The 22,702-nt window shown below is 42.7% G+C and overlaps 1 protein-coding gene and 1 long non-coding RNA gene across 10 annotated transcripts in view; one reads left to right on the top strand and one right to left on the bottom strand.

The window, feature by feature from the left end:
* Nucleotides 1-22,702, top strand: part of FGGY (FGGY carbohydrate kinase domain containing) — a 418,690-nt gene that overhangs the window by 58,180 nt on the left and 337,808 nt on the right. For all 8 annotated transcript variants that reach the window (XM_029948058.1, XM_029948056.1, XM_029948055.1 and 5 more), the window contains one exon: nucleotides 13,393-13,481. In XM_029948058.1, the coding sequence (XP_029803918.1) occupies nucleotides 13,393-13,481 (89 nt within the window). The remainder of the gene's footprint in view (nucleotides 1-13,392; nucleotides 13,482-22,702) is intronic.
* LOC115298875 lies at nucleotides 4,912-11,419 on the bottom strand. Of its 2 annotated transcripts, none has more exons than XR_003911875.1 (3): nucleotides 11,012-11,419; nucleotides 6,760-7,109; nucleotides 4,912-5,158 (listed from the first exon to the last, which is right to left on the bottom strand). It is a non-coding gene; the product is annotated as an uncharacterized LOC115298875 (long non-coding RNA). The 2 variants fall into 2 exon arrangements; XR_003911876.1 differs by lacking the exon at nucleotides 11,012-11,419 and adding an exon at nucleotides 10,333-10,429.

The following is a 22,702-nucleotide window of genomic DNA, read 5'->3' as shown; positions in this document are numbered from 1 at the left end:
GAAATACCGCAGTAAACATTAGAGGCCCTGTCCTTAAGCTGCTCATGTTCTCGAAGAGGGAGAAGAGGGGCAGAAATAGAGTCACAGTGCACTGTAAGTGGGATGGACTCCGGGTCCCTGTGAAAGTACGCGCCGCTTAGAGGAGGCGAGTCAGGAGGCGGCGGTGTGGCTGGGGCTGATGGTGGAGAGGAGGAAGGTAAGCACTCGGACTGGGTGGCTTGCAGCAGGCAGGCCCGGTAGGTAGACTGGCACTGGGATGTCTGACAACAGGAGGAAAGAGACCTCCATGAGACTACAAGTACAGTACGTGGGAAGGAGTCCGTCAGAAAGCACCTTTTGAGTCCCTTCTGTGTATTCAATGCTCTTCATGGTGGGACTTTCCCTCTTGCACATGGTTAGATCCAGCGAACCCCAGCCATAGTCAGAGAAAAGCTGCAAAGTATCTGCCCCACCTTTTCCGACTCTGCTGTCTCAAGGACCTAGAGCTGGACCAGTGCTCACATGGCTGCAGTATCTTCTCTCGGCAGAGGAGAAGTGTCCTCACTTCCCTTGCATCAGGACCAGACAAGACAGCGCCCCAGAGAATGAGGCGGTGAATTAACCCTCCTTGTCCAGGAGGGTGGGTCCGAATACCAGGCAGGGGCCCTTTCCACCTCTCCCTTGGTGGGCGTGTGACTCAGAGGCGGTGACATCAGCCATGACTTCATTCGCCAGAGGAGAGACAGTGTGCAGACGGAGAGCGGGCTCTGGCTTCTGCCCTTCCCTCTCCATGGTTTGTCTCGTCAGGGACATTGCCATGGTCCTGCTCTTGTTTTCCACACATCTTTTTCATTTTTCTTTTTGTTTTGGCTTTCTCATTGTATTCATTCCTCGTGTTTACTTTGCCCCATCTCCCCTTTCTCTGTCCATCTTTTGCTTTTGTCTTTGTTTTCTTCTCCTTCCTCTTCTACTCAATCTTTTCTGTTTTTTTTTTTTTCTTGGTCATCTTCTCTTTTGCCTTCATCTTCCTTCCTTCCTTCCTTCCTTCCTTCCTTCCTTCCTTCCTTCCTTCCTTCTTACCTTCCTTCTTTCCTTCCTTCCTACCTTCCTTCCTTCCCCTCTTGTGCTTTCTCCTCCTTCTGTCTCCGAAACAGGAAAGTAGTCCTCCTGTCTCCTGTCTCCTCCAGACTTCCCACACGGCATTCTGTCCTAACCTTTCTAAAACTGTATTAAAAAAACACCCCCACCCAGGACTAATGGTGGCTCCCATTCTCTCTGGACCTGAGTGTCTAACACAAATTTAGATTTCTTCTTAATGTACTTCAACATGCATCACTCAGGATGAACTTCTCAGGGTTCCTTTCTATGGCCAGGGATCTAGCTGATGCTTTCCTGAACTTTTATCAGCCAATTGTGTCAGCTGGAGCACCCTCCTCCCCCGTCTCCCTTCTTTGGCTTCCCTCTGTCCTGAGGTCAGACACTACTTCCCATGTAACACCTGTCTCTTGGATGCTTGCTCACAGCCATCTCTTTCTATCATGACGATGCAGCATCTTTAGTTTGTAACACTTGAATCACTCTGTATTATTTATATACCTGCTGAGGGTTTCATATGCAGACCCTTTGCTTCACCTACCCAATAAGCCATGGGAAGATTGGAGCCAGTATAAGCCTGCCTTTCATGGTCCTAGCACACACCTGACCACAAACTGGGGCTGATAGATTGGAGCATGGCCAATAAATATTTCATTTGAGAAATAATTATTTCTTGTTCACTGTAGGGGTACAGCTGAATAAGTTATAGGCCTCCCCATATAGGAGCCAATAGTCTAGTTGGAGAGACAGGCTCTCAACTAGAGAAGAGTAAGAGTAATTTGAGAAGAGTACGGATCGTGGAGGAAATGAACAGATATTGGGGATGTGCCAGGATGGGCACATTAATATGTATAAACTCACTGAGTTGAATCCTACAAACAGTACTAGAGTTAAACTTTGCTGTAGATGAACATGAGACTTGTAGATATTAGGTGACTCCTGGCCAGAAGTAACCCAAATAACAGGTAGTAGAGCCAGGGTGCATCAGTCTCTGAAGTCTCTGCTCCTTGCAGAAGATGGAAACCGGTCGTGCTCTTGACATTCTAATAATAAGAACAGTCATTTAAGATGTGCTTACTATGTGCCAGATGCTCTAAACACTTCCTATACATTGGCTCATTTGTTCTCTCATCAACTCTATGGTGTAGGCAGTGTTACTGCTCACTGTAATTACTATGGGACAAGGAAGTGGAAGTGAAGAGTATTTCGCTTTTCCGAAGCCCATGGCTGTGAAGTATTAAGAGCCAGGATATGCGCCCTTGCTGTCTGTCTTTTGGGAAGAGGCAGCGGAATGTTCAGAGGCACCTCCGTGTAGAGCAGCATATTGCATTTTTTTTTAGAACTCTGCCAGTGTATTAGTCTATTTGGAGAATCAAGGACCATGGGGGTGTTGATAGGTGAAGGTGTTGAAAGGTGAGGATAAGGAGGAAGCTAGAGCCAGGTCACAAAAATCATAGTGTTCAGTGTCCTCTACAACAGCCTCTCACAAAAGGTGCAAGAGAGGTTCTATGGAAGGGATGTTTTCTGTGGTGTTGAGCTATTCAGTATCCACTCTGAGAAAGAGCCTATGAAGTTGTGATCTTTTTCTACTAGTTGAGTTGTGAAGGGATTTCTCAGTTGTGTGCCTTGTCTGTGCTCTGTAGGAAATGACAGTGGTACTCTGTCACAGTGGTGTAAATGAACAAGGAACGATATATGTGCACAAATAAGGCCCAAAGAAATGCCAAGTGGAATGGTAAAGCAGACTGTCCTTGATGGGTTGGGGCTAGGCATACAGTTTGGGTTAAAGGAAATTTGGGGAAGAATGAGGAGGGGGCATTCCTGTCAGCCAGCCTGGACCTGACACCAGGTTGTCCTGAGCTGTCCTGGCGCACTGGACGTTTGATGGAGTGCTGTTCCGGTCTTAGCCCCCTCTCCAGTGGTGCTTGGCAGCCATTCAACATGGTGTTGCACTGACCTAGGAGTCCAAGCCAGGAAGTGAATGAATCCATTTTCCAATTAAAATGAAACTTCTCCAAAGACCTACTCACCCCAAGAAGAGAAATTTATCTTCCTGGCAGGCTGGCTTGGCTAGAATGTCTCTGTTCCTAAGTTAAATGGTGAAAAGCCATTAACTTGAATGAGGAAAGAAAAACTGGGACAGTTCTTATTCACAACCTCATTCATTTATCCATTCATTCCTTATTCGCATTTCCACAAACTCCTATGTAGTTTGTACGTCTCTGCTCATTTATGTATCCATCCATTCTGCTAACGTTGTTCATCATCTATATATCAGATACAATCCTATGTCCTAGGAATAGAGAGGAAAAACATAATCCGCCCCCCTTCCCCTTAGAGCTTTCAGTGTAGTGAGGGAGACAAATACATGAATGGATAGGATGGGAAGAGCCATGATAGGGATAGTCACAAGGTACTATGCGGGCATAGCACGGGCCTTACTCAGTTTTAGGGAATTGGAAGATTTCGTAGAGTGGGGTGTACCTGAGTTGAGTCCTAAATGATGAACCCGTGTTGGCCAGATTGAAGAGGGGTGGGTATTCCAGATAGACTACACTATGAATGAAGGTATAATGGTAATAAAAAGCACAGTGTATGTGGGTGATTCTAATATTGTATCTCAGAGTGATCAGACATGAAGCTGGTAAGACATGAATTATATATTCCATGTTAATGAATTTTATTTTATTAAATTTTTTTTAATGTTTGTTTATTTTTGCAAGACAGAATGTGAGTCGGGAGGGGCAAGAGAGAGAGGGAGACACAGAATCTGAAGCAGGCTTCAGGCTGTGAGCTGTCAGCCCAGAGCCCCTTGTGGGGCACGAACTTGGGAACAGTGAGATCATGACCTAGACTGAAGTTGAATGCTTAACTGACCAAGCCACCCAGGCACCCCTACTGAATTTTATTTTTAACTCCTAAGGTAGTAGGGAACTTTAAAGGGTACAAAGTATACTATATTGAAAGCTCCCTGGGGCACCTGGGTGGCTCATTCAGCTAAGTGTCCAGCTTCAGCTCAGGTCACAATCTCACAGTCCATGAGATCAAGCCCCATATCAGACTCTGTGCTAACAGCTCAGAGCCTGGAGCCTGTTTCAGATTCTGTGTCTCCCTCTCTCTGTACCCCTTCCCTGCTCACACTCTGTCTCCCTTTCTCTCTCAAAAATAAAATAAAAACATTTAAAAAAAATAAAAAAAAAAAAGAAAGCTCCCTGTAAGTGGCAGCTCTGTCTATTGTTTGCTCATTTCATAGCATTGGGCATAGTCCTTGACATGTAGAGGATGCCATATAAATACTTACTGAATGAATGAATTAATGAGTTATTTATATAGTCAAATGTACATGTTATATAGACTATTATAGTCTTTTTTTTAAATTAAAAATTATTTGAGAGAGCATGAGTAGGGGAGAGGGACAAAGATTTTTTTTTTAATGCTTATTTATTTTTGAAAGAGAGAGAGAGATAGAACGTGAACCAGGGAGGAGCAGGGACAGAGGGAGACATAGAATTTGAAGCAGGCTTGAACTCATGAACTGTAATTCATGACCTGAGCAAAGTCTGATGGCTAGCCAACTGAGCCACCCAGGTGCCCTGTGAAAAAGAGAGAGTCTTAAGCAGGCTCCAAGCTTAGCATGGAGCCTGGTGTGGGGCTCAATCCCATGACCCTGGGGTCATATCCTGAGCTGAAATCAAAAGTTGGATGCTCAGTTAACTGAGCCACTCAGGTACCCCATACATAGACTATTGTACTCTAATTGACTGTGTAGGTGGTGGGAATTGAAGGGGGGTAAGATTTGAAAGTATTAGGGTGGTAACAAGCCACCTCGAAACTTAATGGAGGAAAAAACCCCAATCATTTATTTACTTCATAGTTATGCAGGTTGGTGATTTGGGATGACCTAAGATAAATGATTTTTCTGGTCTCATTCAAGAGCAGAATAGGTTTCCAGGGTAGAATTTCTTGATCTTGGCTTTGCTCAGCTCTTCTGCATGTCTGAAGCCTTGGCAGAGGTGGTTCATTTCTGCTCCTTGTGTTCGCTTGTTGTCCAGCAGGGCGGCCTAAGCTGCCTCATCTGGCAGCACTATATCCCAAGAAGAGAAAAGTGAGGTGTTTTATTTATTTATTTATTTATTTTTTATTTAAAAAATTTTTTAATGTCTTTTATTTTTGAGAGACAGAGAGAGACAGTGTGAGTTGGGGAGGGTCAGAGAGAGAGGGAGACACAGAATCTAAAGCATTCTCCAGGCTCTGAGCTAGCTGTCAGCACAGAGCCTGAGGTGGGGCTCAAACCCACAAACCGTGAGATCATGACCTGAGCCAAAGCCAGATGCTTAACTGACTGAGCCACCCAGGTGCCCCAAAAGGAAGGTGTTTTAAAGCCTGTGTTCAGAAGTAGCCATTGGCGCCTTTGCTCCATTCCATTGGTCAAAGCAACTTGTAAGACCAGACCAAGGGAAGTGGTGGAGAAGTAGATTAACCAGATGAGAAGAGCTGCAGGGATATATTGTAAAGGGCATTAATACAAGGAAGGGAAGAATTGTGGCAACTTCTACAGTATGCCATAGATATGATAGCAATAATCTAGGCAATGAAATGTGATGGACTGAAAAAGGATAGTGATGGTAAGATGTAGTGTGATGATTAATCTTATGTGTCCACTTGACTGGGCATCAACTTGCCCAGACATTTGGTCAAACATTATTTTGAGTGTAGCTGAGAGGGTGTTCCTGGGCGAGATTAACATTGGAACTGGTTGAGTAAAGCAGATTGCCCTATCCAATGTTGGCTTATCTAGTCATTAAATACCTGAGTAGATCAAACAGGCTCAGTAAGTGGGAACTTCTTCTACTTGATTGCCTTGAGCTGGGGCATTGGTCTTTTTCTGCCTTTGGACTTGGACTGAAACAGTGGTTCTTCTTGGGGCTTGAGCTATTGACCTTCAGACTAGAAATTACACCATAAATTCTCCTGGCTCTCAGGCCTTTAGACTCAAATTTGAACTCCATGGTCTCCAGCATGTCCACTGTGGATCTTGGGATTCCTTACCTTCCATAATTGTGTGAACCAAGCCTTATAATAATTTGATTCATATACATATGTATATGATTTAATATATGTGAAGGATATATATGTACACATGCATATACATGTATATACATGTACATATATATATATATATTATATATGTAATCACTTTTTGGTTCTCTTTGGAGAGCCCTAATACTAATAGAGGGTGAAGTGGTAGAGACCTTTTGATAAATTAATTGTGAGTTTAACTTATATGGGTGGTTGGATGTATGAAATGAGAGAGAAGGAGACATGGAAGATGACCCTTTGGGTTAGGTGGATCAACTGACAAATCAAGGGGGAGGAAAACATTTTGGGAAAAGTAACAGATTCTGTCTTGCACATGTTGCATTAGAGTGGAACAGTGGAAGATCCAGAAGGCATGTCTCAGAGGAGAGTGTGGAGCTTGAGATTTGGCAAATCATTCATTTGGTCTGTAGTTAGTTGGAATGGTAGGAGTACTTGAGATTGTCCAGGCAGCATGGGAGCAGTGAGAAGAGCATTTAGGTGAGGGAGGAACTCTGGGCAGAATCCACGTTTAAAGGAAAAGGTCTCAAGACAGAAAAGCAATGAGAAGGGCATGAAGAGATCCAGGAGAATGAGGCAAGGCCTCACCTTTTCACTTGTCCAGATCTTCTGCTTTCCTTCATGTCTGTTCCTAGGCCTTACCCATTCCAAAGCCTTCTCTTCGTAGTTGGACTTCCTCTTTCCCTCCTTCCTATAGACGGTACCACCCACAGCGAATTGTGTTCTCTGTCACCATAGCGTCTTTCCTCCTGGTGCTTTTGCATTTTATTAATGCTTCAGGGTGGTGGGCACCTGAACTAGCCCTGGGCTGGTCATTAGGGCTCTTCATTTTTGTCGTAACACTTATCCATATGTGACCTTAGGACAGTGTGCTCCCTTTCTCGGTTTTAGTTGCTCAACTTGCAAGGTGAGGTTGATAATTTCTTCCTTTCCCTGCCCTGCAGAATTATACAGAGCAGATGAGATCATACATGTCAAAGTGCTTTGAAAACCATGGAACTCTATGGCAGTAATTAGAATGAAACTTGTTGACGTATCAGGCATTCTACATTGTTTCATTCGTTTCTCACAACATCCTTTGAGATAGATGCTAGTAATATGGCACTTGAGGAAATTGGGGCTTAGGGAATTAATTTGCCTAAAGCTACACAGCTGGGAAGTGGTGAGGCCAATAATCAAACTCAGGTCTGCCTGACTCCGAAGTTCTTAGAGCCCACATTCCACAGTCTTGTCTTTCTAATGCATGTGGTAGTATCACATCACTGGCAAAGTCGGCTTTACTAAATACGATCGGTTTTCATGAAGATGATAATGGTTTTTAATGGTTGGGAAATCAGCACTAGTGTGGGTTGTTGGTATGCCTTTCTGTACAATGGTTGAGCCCTAGGAGAGATGTGGGGGAGGATGTGTATAAAAATAATTCTTAAAAATGAAATAGTTTAAATGACGCAATGGAATTATTTCATTTCACAGATAAGTTCTATGATAGTGTAAAGAAATCCTTCTCTTTGGGGACAGTCCTGCCAATTCAGATCTTTGTTCCTTGGGTTTTGTTGGGTAGTGGCATAGAAAGTTCTTCAACTTGACCTCTAGGCTTCTGCTCAGATCTTTTCCCCATGAAGCCTTTTCTGGCAATCCCAGCCCCAAAGCCCTTTCCCTCCACTGAATCTTATTATTAGAGGCAAATATATGGCCACACACATTATGAAGTTATGAGGCTAACTCACCAAACCTTGGTATCAGGCTCATTACATTATTGTCATACATCATCTTATTAATTACCTTTTCCTTTGTGCACACCTTCCTCCAGCTCTGCTATAATTTTCTTTTCAAAGGGCTTGATTTTAAATTTCTTCATACCTTCTGAAACTTTTTGCATTTTTTCCCCCATGTATGAGCTGGCTTTTGCCCTCTGTAATTTTGTCGTTTTGAGGTATGATTGGGATACATTGAGGGATAGGCATGTGTATGTATGATTGGGATTCAGTGAGGGATTGGAGGGTTCGCTGAAAGGGTGACATCCAAGTTAGATATGAATCAAAGGTAGAAATTTGGTTGTGGGAGAAGGTGGGGAAGTCAGTCACAGTAGAGGCATTGAAATGCAGAGGAGCCAAAAGCCTTTGGACCAAGGGAAGGGAATGAGGTGAGTACCCAGTGGAGCGGGCTAGGAGATGAGCCCAGAAGGATTTATCATTCTAATGGCCAGGTTGGAGCCAGGGTGTTGAGTATCCTGAGAGCTGTGCCAAGGAGTTCATTGTGATTCGAGGCCGTAAGGAACTATCAGACCATTTTACACAAGGGAACATAAAGGTAAGTTTTCAGGTTTTAGAAAGATGCCTCTAGTAGCACAAACATCTCGGCCTGTCTGCCTTGAAATATGTCCGACGTTTGGTCTTTTCTTTTGTGGAGGGGAGTTTGAAACACGCAATTATTTCATTCACTCTGGGAGGTTCCTGGCTGGGGATTATGACCCAGTCTGTGTTTTCAGCATCATTTTTCTTTTACGAATGACACTGAAGATTGCCTTTCCTCTTTCTTCTCTGGCCTATCAGCCTGTGCCCTAATTTGGAGTCTTGAATGTAGAATGAGGATAAGATTTTGCTTTCTCATGGGTAATGGGGGAAAACAACAGCATGAGAGCTTGGGCTGTGCAGGCAGGATCATTCTCTGGGAGGGGAACTAGGGAGCTCTGTTCTCGCCCCCACTTTTTTTTTTTCACTGCACACAGCACAGAGCCTAGACAGAATCATTTGCAATTAATAACAGAATACTTTGGAGCTGTTCATCCCTACCTTCTCATGCTGCTCCCAGACCCTGTCGTCCCCTGACATAGGCTGTGGAACCTGCTTCATGTCCCTGATTAGTTCCTTCAGCATCGAGCAGGCAGGGGGTCCCTCACTGGCTCCCTGGGCACTACGGAGAGAGGGCACTGGAGAAAGTGCCCTCTCTCTGCCCTGAAGCTGGCAGGGCGGCTGCTGCCTGGCTCTGAATCTTGGATGTATCCTCTCTCTCCACCCTCTGCCGAGCCCCACAGCTGTGTGGCTTTGAGTTGTAGCCTCCCCTCAAGAAATGCTGTGGTTTCATAAAGTTAATAGGTGATTTCAAAAAGTAAAAAGTTGTTCTCTTTGGTTGCCTTCAAGCCTGGGGGATTGCTGAGCTCAAAAGGATTGTTATTGGAACGCAGAAACCTTTAGGGCCAAGTCCTATACCCTAAATCACGGCTGACTTCTTTTCTTTCTTTAAAACACTAGTTTTTGTTAGTTGCTTGGTAACTGGAGGGTAGACTGAACTCGTTCTGCACAGAAAGCTTCGAGTGTGAGCTGGCTTCAGCTCTCACATGATGAAATACAGTTAAAGTTGTTGTGTGTTGAGGGCCTGCTCTGTATTCTCTCCAACCCATTCACCATCTGTGCGTGGAAGGTGTTATTAGGAAGTTAAGTGAGCTACTTGGGATTGGAAGTGAAATCTCTGAAAATTTTTATTAAAATAATTTTTTTAATGTTTATTTAATTTTGAGAGAGAGTAACAGAGCAGAAGTGGGGGAGGAGCAGAGAGACAGACACAGAATCAGAAGCAAGCTCCAGGCTCTGAGCTGTTAGCACAGAGCCCAACACAGGGCTCAAACCCATGAACCGTGAAATCATAACCTGAGCCAAAGTCGGCAGCTCAACCGAATGAGCCATCCAGGCGCCCGATGAAAGGTTTTATTTTTGAATGTTTGTTTATTTTTGAGAGAGAGTGAGGGGAGGGGCCGAGAGAGAGGGGGACAGAAGATCCAAAGTAGGCTCCATGCCCTTAGCTCAGAGCCCAATGTGAGGCTTGAACTCCTGAACTGTGAGATCATGACCTGAGCTGAAGCCAGTTGCTTAACTGATTGAGCCCCCCACACGCCCCTGAAAAATTTTAAATTGTGCACAGAAATGTGTTTAAAAGGGCTTTTGGTTTTTTCTTCTGTAAAGAATGGCAGTAGCTTCCATTATGAATATCCCAAAAGGCCAAACCCCCCATCTCTGATGGATCTGGGAGCTGCAGGATGGTGACTGTGGCACACTGGAAGAAAGGAGCACTCAGTTTGGAGCTCAGAAGTCCCATGTGACTTTGGCATAAGCCCTGTCTGAAGCTCATCCTTACTATGAAACTACTGTATATTCGCCTACACACCTCTGAACCGCCCTGAGAATCACATGAGATGAGGCATGTGGGGGGCTCTCTGTGAGCTGTGGACAAATATAGGAGTGCAGTCACGGTGTCTTGATACAGGGCCAGTGGTTACAAAAATAGAATTAATTCAGTAAGATTGAGGCCCCCAGCTGGGACCATGTACTGGCTGGAGAGTGGGATGGAAGGAGAGATTTTCCCACAGAACTGGATTAAAACTCCATCCATGGGGCTACGTACTCTTGGCCCATCTGGCATCTGATGACAAAGCACTTGCGAATCATGTAGCTCTACATAAAAAGAGCATGAGCTCCTCATAGACAGTCTGCCAGCATCTCCCAGTAAGAGATCAGGCTTTAGGAGACATTTCCTCTCATCCCGGCAAACCCTGGCCTCTTCTCTTTGTCATTGTCATAGTTGTTTAAATTTATTTATTGTGAGTGAGCGAGAAAGAGAGAGGGAGGCAGACAGTCTCAAGCCAGTGCTGGGCTCCATCTCACAAATTGTGAGGTCCTGACCTGAGCCGAAATCAAGAGTTGGACACTTCACCGACTGAGCCACCCAGGTGCCCCTTGCCTCCTTCTGTTTGCGGGCTAATCTCCAGACTGCTTTTGTAGAGAAAGCAGGGATTATTGTTTTCTTTTTTTCCAAGACCATGCATATTCTTAAGGATACCTCATACCTCTAATTAGATGCTTCTGGCTTCTCATCCTATAGAAAGAGGTTGGACTGGGGTCTGTGGCTTTGGTAGATGACGGTGGCATGGTTTCAAGAAGAAACGACATTCCCTGGCTACCTCATGCCTTCTGCCCGCAGTGTGTCTCCTTTTTGGCAAGAAGCTTAAAGTTCTCTTTGAGACATTTGCTTGGGTCCCATTGTCCCCAGTGGGGGTCTGTGTGGCTCCAGGCTGAAAGCTCTCATTATGCAGAGTCTTTAATGACCGTTTATGAGGTCTAACAGAAGCAGTTGTTTTTGGAGTTTAGGAACATTGTTCGGCTTTGGCTTGAATGTTGCTGCCGTGGTTTAGTGGCTCATTTCTGGTGACTGGCCTTGGATTTCTGGAGCCCATAGAAGGAGGCTGCCTTTCTCCTTCTCCCTAGAAACTGATCACTGAAACCACAAAGCACATGGAAAGAGATTTTAGGACTGCCCCAAAGGCATATGATTAGTTTGACTCACACAGTTTCCAAGGCTACCATTTTCTAATTATGACCTATTAGGGTATGGAGATACTCCTAGGGCACAGTGGTGTTAGGCACATTCAGTCAGCTTTAAGTTTCACTTTGTTACTGTTAATGTGTATTGGCATTCAGGGAGCTTAGCCCTTCCTAAATGTGAGCTCTCACCCCAGTGCTTAGGAATTTAAAACAAATAAACAACAACAGTAATAGGAAATGGGCTTCATGTTGTCATTTACATCTGAACCCTTTTGATGTTACTGTCATTCTAATGGGACCCCGTACCTGGTGTGCATAGATAGTCCATATAGTAGTGATAAGGAAGGAGGAAGTAGGAACTGAGAGGATTTGAAGACAAATGTAGATAAAGGCCAGCCATAGGTCTGTAAAGTAGATGTAATAATACTCAGAACTTTCCCTCATGCTAAGAAGATAATGCATGTGGAATCCATTTCTAAACTCTGAAGCCTTACTCACATGAGAGAGATTGGAAGGTGAAAATGAGCAGTTTGTCTAGTTCAACAAATATTTATTGAGTGTCTGTTGTGTGTCACCCTCTAGCGGACACTGGAATATGTCTCTTTTGGAACTTCTTCATTGTGGCCCCTCAGTGCCCCCCAAGAGCCCTGTGTGCTTATGATGCATTGCTTTTAGTTGTAGCCACTTGGGAAGGGAATAATTGAAACCAGGGCTTGGAGAGTTGCCCGGATGGTAGAAAACCTTTCTTGCTACCGCTTCTGTCTGCTTTGCTCTTCTCTTTGTGAAGTTCTGTTTCTCTAGGTACTTGGCAGAAAAGGGCCACTTCACAATTTCCAAGTATATCTCCCTTCCAGTTCCATTCGTAGGCAGAAGTGAAATGACTCCATTTGGATCCCGAGTCTGAATTTCTGGGAAAAGGAATTGGATTGGCTCAGTTAGATCACATGTTCATCCTTAGTCCAATTAAGTGTGTAAGCAGACCAGAGTCAGGTGGTTTCTACCTCACAGCTAACCATCCAGTCCTGTGTAGGGGAGAGAGGAGAAGGTTGTGGGATGTATCATACATATAGGTTGTGGGTTCTTGACATTGTAGAGCTTACGATTTCGTGGGAAAGAAAGACACTGCACAAATAATTGTAGGGTGGTGTGGGTTGTATGAGAGTCAGACCCACCCCAAGTAGGAGACCCTGGAAGGTTTCTCCAAGGAAGGGTGGACAGGGTTAACCAAAGGGGCACGTGACATGGATCCTGGGAAGCAACAGGGTGGTAGGCAAGGAATTCCAGACAGAGGTGGCAGAGGAAAGAAAAAGCCCAGTGGCAAGAAAAGTTCTAACCACATTGGCTGTGGAAGAGACAGGAAGAAACAAATGTTTAGGTGTTTTGTAAGAACAGCTTGGTTATGTGCCATTCTCATTGGCTTTGGACATTATTTGAAGGCAGGGACCAGCGTTTTTAATGTCTTTGGAACCTGTTGGGGTGGGGAGAATTTTACACGTAGGACACATTCCCTTTCATGGGGTGGTTTCTTAGTGTGGTTTTCTTCCCAATCTAAAACTGTTCAGCTCTGAAATCTTATTGGGTGTTTTGAGTGTATCCTGTGGCCCTTCACTAGGAAGATGGATTGCATACCCTCACAGGGCGTGCTTTCCCTCCCTCCAGGTTGGCCACGGGGATAAAAGGGAGATGATGGCCATTTGTGGAAGGATCAATGATTACCAATTTTTCTTTCCTATATAGGTAGTGCTTTTATACCATCCCTACCCCCTGGCCCCACCCCTGAACAGATGTTTTCTTGGACATTGTTGGCTATGCTTTTGTTTTGAAAAATTTGAAACATTATTGAAAGAGGGGAGGGGTAGGGAAAAAAAAAACCATAATTGATTCTAATATATATTTAATTTGGCAGAACTTGAGAGAGACTTGCTGGGATAAGGCGGGACATTTCTTTGATCTCCCAGACTTCTTATCATGGAAGGCAACAGGTGTCACAGCACGGTATGTTAATTACAAGTTGGATTTTATTTGCGCTCATCCATTCTCGGGTGTCTGTATATATATTGCTTTCTTAACTCGCTTTGACTGGATGTACTGTTTGTACATCTGCATGTGATTTTGCATACTTGAAACATCTTGAATCCATCTTCCACCTCCACTGCACATGGCCAAACACCATTGTTCCTATGCAGCCTGGAATGTTGGTATCCAAGGTGAAGACCATTCATTAAAATTGGACGCATTTGATTTGAAGGAGACATGAACAGCCCATCATGAAATGTGACTGTTTTTCCAAAGGTACTTTTAACATGATGAATAAAAGAAAAATATTTTGTTTGGCCCTTGACATGAAGGCAAGAGATCTGTTTTCCAGGAAGTTGATTTTAACTGGATGGCCCCTAAAATTAAGGCAAGAGATATATTTTTCAAGGAAGCTGATTTTAACTGGATGGCCGTGTTGCTTTTTATATTCATATACCTGAATCATTGCAGAGTGGAGAGGTCAGTATGTTGAAGTCACAATATTTTTCAGTAAATTATGAATATTATAAATAAGTATGTGCTACATGGCAGAGAGAATTTAAAAAAATACTCAGTGTGAGGTAGCAGACTGCTATAATTAACAGAGTGGCTGTGTGTGTGTGTGTGTGTGTGTGTGTGTGTGTGTGTGTATGTATGAAGGCAGGTGTTGAATCTTAAAGTCAGCTCCTTCAGGGAGGGCTAAATCCTCCCCATTTCCCTTTTTATTTAAAGTCAAGAGAAGCCGGGACTAGGAGTGCCATTTTCTTGTACTCTTCTGCCTATTTTACTTTGTATGATTTAGAGCTTTGCTTACGGAGAGTTGCTGAGAGTTCAGCACGAGGGGCTTCCTGGAAGGAGAGGGTAGAGGACGTGTTTGACAAGCACATCTTTCTTCCTCTTCAGCACATCTCAGGTACTTACCCCTGTCTGGGGGAGCAGGCTCTCGGGAGTGGTCTGAACTTTACCCCCAGAAGGCACAGCTGAGTCCCTGTTACCCTGCAGTCACCAGTGGGGATGTCGGTGTGTGAGTTTTAAGATCTCATCTTGGGCATTCCTCTTTTTGTGTGACATGAACTGTCTGAAGTTATTTCTGGAAGGACCTTTCTCCATGCTTTTTTCCTACCTTTGTGCAGTAGTGAAAGAAGTGTTTCCATCATTTTAGCCAAATGGACCTATTAGTTAAAGCAGTGATATTAGTGAGGGTGTTGGAAATATCCCATTGGCTGCAACATTTGGGGACTCAAAAATAGAACTACATATAGAGGAGAACCTTGCTATCCTTCTCTTTTTCCTTGAGTGTTATTCAACCCAGGGCATTGACTTCTTCCCTGGTTCTTTCTGATGGTGCTGAATAGTCTACACCCCCATTTTCTGGTCTCTGATGCCATATTTAAGACCCCAAGGAGAGGACTTCTTGAAGCTAGCTCTGGCTCAGATTTAAATGGCAAACATACCTACTGTGGAATCACAGTGTGATTTGTAGTTCTACATTCTGCTAGACATGAGTTGGGTGACCTTGGGGATGTCCTTCTTTGAACCTTACTTTCCTTATGTTTAAAATGGGGATCACAATACCTACTTTGAAAACTTGTTGGGAGGGTCCTATTAAAGCAGTCTTTCTAAACTAGCCTGATGATAGGAATCAGCTGGATCATTTTTCCAAAGCACAGATCCCCAGGGCTTCCAGTTTTAAGCGTTCTGAATCAATAGTATCTCCCCTGGGATGCCTGGGAATTTATATGTTAAACAGGTGCCCCAGGTGGTTATATATGATCAGGTAATTTTGGACAACAAAGCTTAACATAATATACATGAAAGTGATATGACACTAAGGTGCTTCACACCTGTGAGGGATTGGAAGTATTAAGAAGGTTTAATGGACTTGGTAAATTTCAAATGGAGAGCTTCTTCTGGGTCCATCAGAATGTGCTTCCCCCCACCGCCCCCAACGGTCTGAAACCCTCAGGAAGCAGAAAGTTTAATGCTCACACATGATTTATTGGCTGCCCAGTCATCCCTGACATTTTTTTTTAAATTGACTGTGACACTCATGAGTCATTCTATTTTAATTATTGCACATTTGCAATTCCCCCTTCTCCTGCCCTTGCCCTGTACTTCTGAGTACCTTCAGAGGTCTCCTGTCCAGTTTCCCTCTCCTAGAGCTGGGCCTGTGGATGGTGGGCACCAGGTATTGAGTTTCTCTTGCGAGGTGGTTGCCCTCCCCCCGAGACCCTGTCTCTTACCTCTCTCTCTCCTGTTCATTCCTCAGTCTCTTGGCTCCTTCTCCCTTCTCTCTTCCAACCTGTGTACTCTTAGAATGAATCAAATAAGTCCTCTGGGCTCTCTCAACTGTAGAATTGGGACAGTGACAGCACCCAGTCCATGGGATTATTGTGTGGGCTGGTTGAGGTCACAGAAAAACTTCCAGTGCAGTGCTAAGCAATGTTTTGAAGGAATTAGGTATTTTATTTAGTTCCGTTTCTCTATCAATTTTGGCAGGGAGTCTTTGCATTAGGTGTCTGGCATAGTGGAAAGAGGGAAATCCTTGTAGTCAGGCTGACCTGGGTTCAGTGTCTCCACTGTGTACTATCTGCAAGAATGTGGGGTGAATTGTTCCCCCCACGGAGCCCCAGGTCCTCATCTGGGTGTGTCATTTTAGGATTATTGAGGGAGTTAGAGGTATAGCGGACAATATGTGTGGTCCACAGTATTTCAACAGTGCATGGTTCTTTTAATGAAAAAAATCCCCATTGTCTGTCCCCCCTTCTAGAATAAGGAAGATGAGGGTCTGGGTTTGAATGTGCCGATACCAAAAAACTTTGGGCAGTGAAACATGAACTTGGCACCTTCTGGGCCAAGGAGAGGTTCAGATTTGGTGTTTATTTGGCTCTTAATGTGATTGTTTTGGGAGACTTTGAGGAAATGAGTGCCAGAAAGACTAGAGGGTATTTTCTTTCTTTCTTTTTATTATTCTAGTGGAGTCAAGGCTAAAGAGTGATCAGATTTCACCTTGTCTTAAAGCTTCCAGACTTGTTTTTGGCAGTGACACTGTGTAAGAAGTCCTCCCCTTCTCCCTCCTCTTCCCCTATCTGGTTTTGTCCTCCCCTTTAGTTATTGTTCTCATCCCCCCAAATGTGGTAGCGACTCTTGTTCATCTGGGTCACCGAGAAACTCACCACCTGGCTTATGATTAATTTGTAACTCAGCTCCATCCTTTTCCTCAGACGAATGAAAATACTGATTGCTATTTTTGTTAGTAATAATAATGCTATCGTTATCATTTTTAGGTGCCTTCTCTCTGTCCCTGCTAGGCATATTAACAAATGTGAACCCCACTAGTCCTAATGACCCTTAGTTAAAGCAGATGGTGTTAGCACCATTTTGCAGTTGAAAAACTGAAGCCAGATGTTTTAGGAATTTGCCCCATTCTAACCCTCGAGCGGGTAACTATGCAGAATTTTGGTGACATGAGAAATGGGAAGTCAGAAATCTGAACAATGTAATTTTTTATAATTGGGCAAAAACATATTTACACATATCAATCTTCCCTTTAAAGAGATTTGAGGGGCGTCTGGTTGGTTAAGTGTCCGACTCTTGATTTCAGCCAGGCCAGTCTCACTCAGTGGAAGCTTAGGATTCTCTCTCTCTCCCTGTCCCTCTCCTCCTCCCCCATTCACACTCTTCCTTTCTCTCTGAAAAAATAAATAAACTTGAAAGAAGTCACCATGCACAGCCCACATTTAAGAAATAGGGAGTTATGCTTCACCTCTTTAAGGGCAGAGTATCTACAAACATTATTTTGAGTCATTCTGTATAGGAGATGTGTCTCTTTTCAATTCACTTGTTTTTGTTTCTTTGGACTTAATGAAATTAATAGACTCTTTAAGTACAAGAGACACATTGGTAAGTTTGCTTTAGAAATTATGTTAGAATTTCTGAGACTTTTCTATGGCATATGAGTAAACAAGGCTGATTGCTAAAATCTTAGGTTGATTTTCCCCTTAGATTTCTTTATGTGAAATGTTTTATTTCCCTTCTCTTTCCTCTCCACTGAAATGTACAGTTCTGTGTAGGGTAAATATTCCGTAAATATTCTGTCTTCTAATTAAAAAAATTTTTTTATGTCTTTATTTTATTTTGGGGGGGTAGGGGCCGGGAGAGAGGGAGACACAGAATGTGAAGCAGGCTCCAGGCTCTGAGCGGTCAGCACAGAGCCTGATGCGGGGCTTGAACCCACGGACTGGGAGACCATGACCTGAGCCGAAGTTGGACGCTTAACTGACTGAGCCACCCAGGCGCCCCTCTGTCTTCTAGTTTAAAGAGATGAATTTATGATTTTGAGAAACTGTAGTCCCTTTTAAGACAACAATTATTTTCCTGACTTGCATGGTTCTCTGTTTTGAGTTTGTAGAAGATATTAATATGCTGTTATTTTTTAATAGTTATTTACTAATCTGTCAAGAGAAGATTATGGTCAGATTATTGATCCTGATCTGTAGTCATTTTCCAGATATAATTTCAAGGAAATTTCAAGGATTTCAAAAATAGTATCATTTAGACTTTTTACTCTACTGTGTTTTTTTTTTAAATTGTAAATCTACATCGTACAATTTACTTTTACTTCATATATTATTCTATTTTCTGTATCAGTAAATTCTATCCTAAAATATTTTTGATACTTGTATAATATTGTGTCCTATGCTAGTAGAATGTCTATGTCAATATTGCCAAGTTTTGGGGATTAAAATGGTGTCTATAAATTTTTGACTATTAAATGCAGTTAATTTTTCATATATTTATCGGCCACTGGTTTTATTAATTTATGTCAGTGGTAGTTATTAATTATATCTATTAGTATTATATATGTCAGTTACTAATATTGGATTTTGGTGTTTTCTTAAATATTGGGGAGAACTCTCTGTAACTTATGAAAAGTACTGAATTCTTGTTTTGGTATTTTTGCTAGGTATTATTTTTAAAAAGGTTTTTTACAATGTTTATTTTTGAGACAGAGTGAGACAGAGCATGAGCGGGGGAGGAGCAGGGGAGAGAGACAGAATCCGAAGCAGGCTCCAGGATCTGAGCTGTCAGCACAGAGCCTGACACAGGGTCCGAACCCACAAACCATGAGATCATAACCTTAGCTGACCTTAGCTGAAGTCGGAAGTTTAACCGAGTAGGCCACCCAGGTGCCCCCCACCAGGTATTATTTTTGAAAAAAATTAAAACCAACTGAAAAGTTGAGGGAATGGCATATTGAACACCCTATCTTTACCTACATTCCTCAGCATTTTGTTCCATTTGTATCTCTAGTGCTCTGTCTCTAATGTGTTTATTTTGCTGAGCCATTTGTAAATGAATTGCAGACATCATCTACTTCCTCCTCAATTTAGCCCTGTGATCACTTAAGAGAACTGACAGTCTCCTCTGTAGCCACAGTGCCATTACTACACTGAGGACAATTAACATTAATTTTCATTATTTGAATTCCTAACAGGTATCCCTGTTGTTAAGGGTTCAAAGAGTAACTCACTCTTGGTTGCCACTGGGGTTCTGACTCAGAGAGACTACATAAAAAGCATATTAGCTAAGTGAAGAATGAAAACCTACCTCATTATTTTAGAAAACGTCATTTTAACCCCTAACATATAGAGTGTCTGGTATATTGGATGGATAATGCAGAAGTGAGACCGAACCAGCATCTTCATGTTCAAGTGTATGTGTATGTATATGGGGGAAGGAAGATGGGATATGTCAACCACGTCTCAGGTAACCGAGTTAGCAGTGTGAATGTAGACCAATCAGAAGAGCCCTTGGTCCTGTGGAGGAGGAACTTAAGTAAAGGGGACGAGGTGGTTCCTCTGGTGCTGCTCTGAGTGGAGTGAGCAGGCTGGAAGGCAGCCGCCTCCTCCCTGAGGCCCGGACAGCAGCTTGGTGGGAAGAAGGGAGAAACTTCCACTATAGGGTCTTCCTTTGGGGACTTACCTGCAGTCCACATCCTTTCCTTAGTACTTAGCTCCCTGGTTGCCTTTCGCAATTGCATCTTATATAAGACTTGATTTTTAAAAAATAAACCAACAACCAGCTTTGCTCAGATATATTTCACGTACTGTATAAGTCACCCATTTAAAGTATACAGTTTGGTGCTTTGGATAGATTACATTATTAACTTTTATGAATTATAGTTAAAAACATATACAGTAAAAATGTATCATTTTAACCATTTTGAAGAGTACAATTCATCAGCAATAATTACATTCATGGTATTGAACAACAGTTACCACTGTTCATTTTCAAAACTTACCCATCTCCCCAAACAGAAAACTCCATAGCCTTTAAGCAGTAACTCCCCCTTCTTCTCTTTCCTCAGCCCCTTGTTACGTCTAATCTGCTTTCTGTCTCTATGAATTTGTTTATTCTGGACACCTCATATAAGTAGGATCATGCAGTATTTGTTCTTTTGTGACTGGCCTATTTTACTTAGCATATGTTTTCAAGGTTCCTCCACATCCACGTTGGGGCACCTGAGTGGCTCAGTCAGTTAAGGGTCCAACTCTTGATCTCTGCTCAGGTTCTTATCTCACAGTTTATGAGATTGAGGCCTGTGTTGGGCTCTGTGCTGACAGCAAGGAGCCTACTTGGGATTCTTTTTTTCTCTCTCTCTCTGCCCCTCCCCTGATTGTGCATGTGTGCCTGCATGTGCTCTCTCTCCCAATATAAACAAACAAACAAACAAAAGAAAATTGATCTGTGTTGTGGCATGTGTCTTAATTTCCTTTTTATGGCTAAATGATACTGCATTGTAGGCATATAATGCATTTTGCTTTTCCATTCATCTATTGATGGACCCATGAGGGACAGTTGGGTTGTTTCTTCCTTTTGGCTGTTGTAACTAGTACAGTGAACACAGAAGTATAAGTATCTGTTTGAATCTCTGCTTTTATTTCCTGTGGGTATATACCTAGGACTAAAATTGCTGGGTCATATAGTTATTCCCACATGTAGCTTTCTGAGGAAGTGCCAGATTATTTATTTTCCATTCTACCAGCAATGCATGAGGATGCCAATTTTTCTACCTCTTCACCAACACTTAATTTCCTTTTTTCTTTCCTTTTTTTATTATAGCCATCCTGGTGACTATAAAGTAGATTCTCATTGTGATTTAAGACTTGATTTTTTAATGTTAGAAATGTGAGTGAAAGTAAAATTGATTGAACTTAGATCAGAGTAGAAGTAATTCATCTTGACATGATGAATGCTAAGGCTCTTTGACTAGCATTGTTTTAGGGTTGTATTGAAGGGTGAGTTCCAGAACAGTGGTATGAAACAGTGCTTCTGAGTTCTAGGAAGAACAGTTCCATCATCCTCTCACACCAGCTGATTTTTTTTTAGCCTATCTAATAGTGCTGAGAAATGGCCTGTAAATATTAGTTTTACTTTATCCTTATTTTTGGGAAAGAAGAGTGTTTTCACTCTCTACAGAAGAAATATGCTATTTATCTCTTCACTGATAAATAATAGAAAATTGATTTAAAAAAAAACCCAGTTGCTTAAATGCCTGAAGGGTTCATTCTCTTCTGTAAATGGGGACATATGGAGTCCTAAGCTAGTGTGTCAGCCTGTGAAGTCGTCAAGACACTAGCTGTTTTGATATTTTTACTTCACTATCATTAGCCCTGGTTTCCATTCTCAAGGTCACCCCATAGTCCAATTTGGCTGCTGGAGTCTCTGTTGTCCAGTCTACATTTCTTCTACCAGGAAGAAGGAAGACGGGTACGTAAAAAAGAACATACCACATACCTGAGCTGGCCTTCTTTAAACAACATTTGTAGATGATCTACATAATACTTCTGTTTGTCTATCATTGGCCAGCCCTCAGGATTATGGTCATGCCTAGTAGAACCCGGATGGAACAGGCTTTTAGCTGGATGTGTTGCTACCTGAATGAAATTGGGTTTCTCTTATTACTAAAAGAAAAAGGAGGAATTAATATTGGGCAGTTAAAAAGATAATCATAGAGTTGTAGTTTCTCAGTAAATTACATGGACTTATATCCTAGATACCACTTTTATAGTCCATCTATGATAGTGATCAGGAAGGGGGAGAGGATGATAGAAGTCATGGAGGAGGTGATATGTGCTGTGAAGCAACTGAAGCTCACAGTTTCATTCATTCATTCACTCATTCACTTATTCCTTGCATATAAATAGAGCTCTTAAGAAAATACTCTCGGTTTTATCTAGCAATGGGTACATAACATATTTGTTTAAACTATTCAGATACATGTAGAGCCTGGAGCCACATACTTCTTAGCCCAAAGGTTTGCTCTCTCATTTATCAGCTGGGTTAAGTTGGGCCAGTTAATGCCTCCCAGTCCCAGTTTCCTCTTGGCGTTGAAGGAGGACAAAAAGTACATCGATTTGCTTTATGGTGAAAGGGAAGCAGAATAGACATGCACAAAAAGTGCTACTTCCATTTATCTTTTCTTCAGTTCTTGTTATTTTTATTTAAAAATTTTAAGGTGGATCTAAATTCTTTTTTTAAATTTATTTTTATTTTTTATTTTTTTAAAGTAGTTTATTGTCAAATTAGTTTCCATACAACACCCAGTGCTCTTCCCCACAAGTGCCCTCCTCTATCACCACCAACTCTTCGCCCCCCTCCCCCTTCAACCCTCAGTTTGTTTTCAGTATTCAGTAGTCTCTCAAGTTTTGTGTCCCTCTCTCTCCCCAACTCTCTTTCCCTCTTCCCCTCCCCCTGGTCCTCCATTAGGTTTCTCCTGGTCTGCTAGACCTATGAGTGCAATCATATGGTATCTGTCCTTCTCTGCATAACTTATTTCGCTTAGCATGACACCCTCGAGGTCCATCCACTTTGCTACAAATGGCCATATTTCATTCTTTCTCATTGCCATGTAGTACTCCATTGTGTATATATACCACATCTTCTTGATCCACTCATCAGGTGGTGGACATTTAGGCTCTTTCCATGATTTGGCTATTGTTGACAGTGTTGCTATGAACATTGGAGTACAAGTGCTCCTATGCATCAGCATTTCTGTATCCCTTGGGTAATTCCCTAGCAGTGCTATTGCTGGGTCATAAGGGAGTTCTATTGATAGTTTTTTGAGGAACCTCCACACTGTTTTCCAGAGCGGCTGCACCAGTTTATATTCCCATCAACAGTGTAGGAGGGTGCCC

Source organism: Suricata suricatta, chromosome 8 (assembly GCF_006229205.1).
Source record: "Suricata suricatta isolate VVHF042 chromosome 8, meerkat_22Aug2017_6uvM2_HiC, whole genome shotgun sequence".
NCBI classification, from domain to species: Eukaryota; Metazoa; Chordata; class Mammalia; order Carnivora; family Herpestidae; genus Suricata; species Suricata suricatta.
This window is presented reverse-complemented; position numbering and strand designations above follow the sequence as displayed.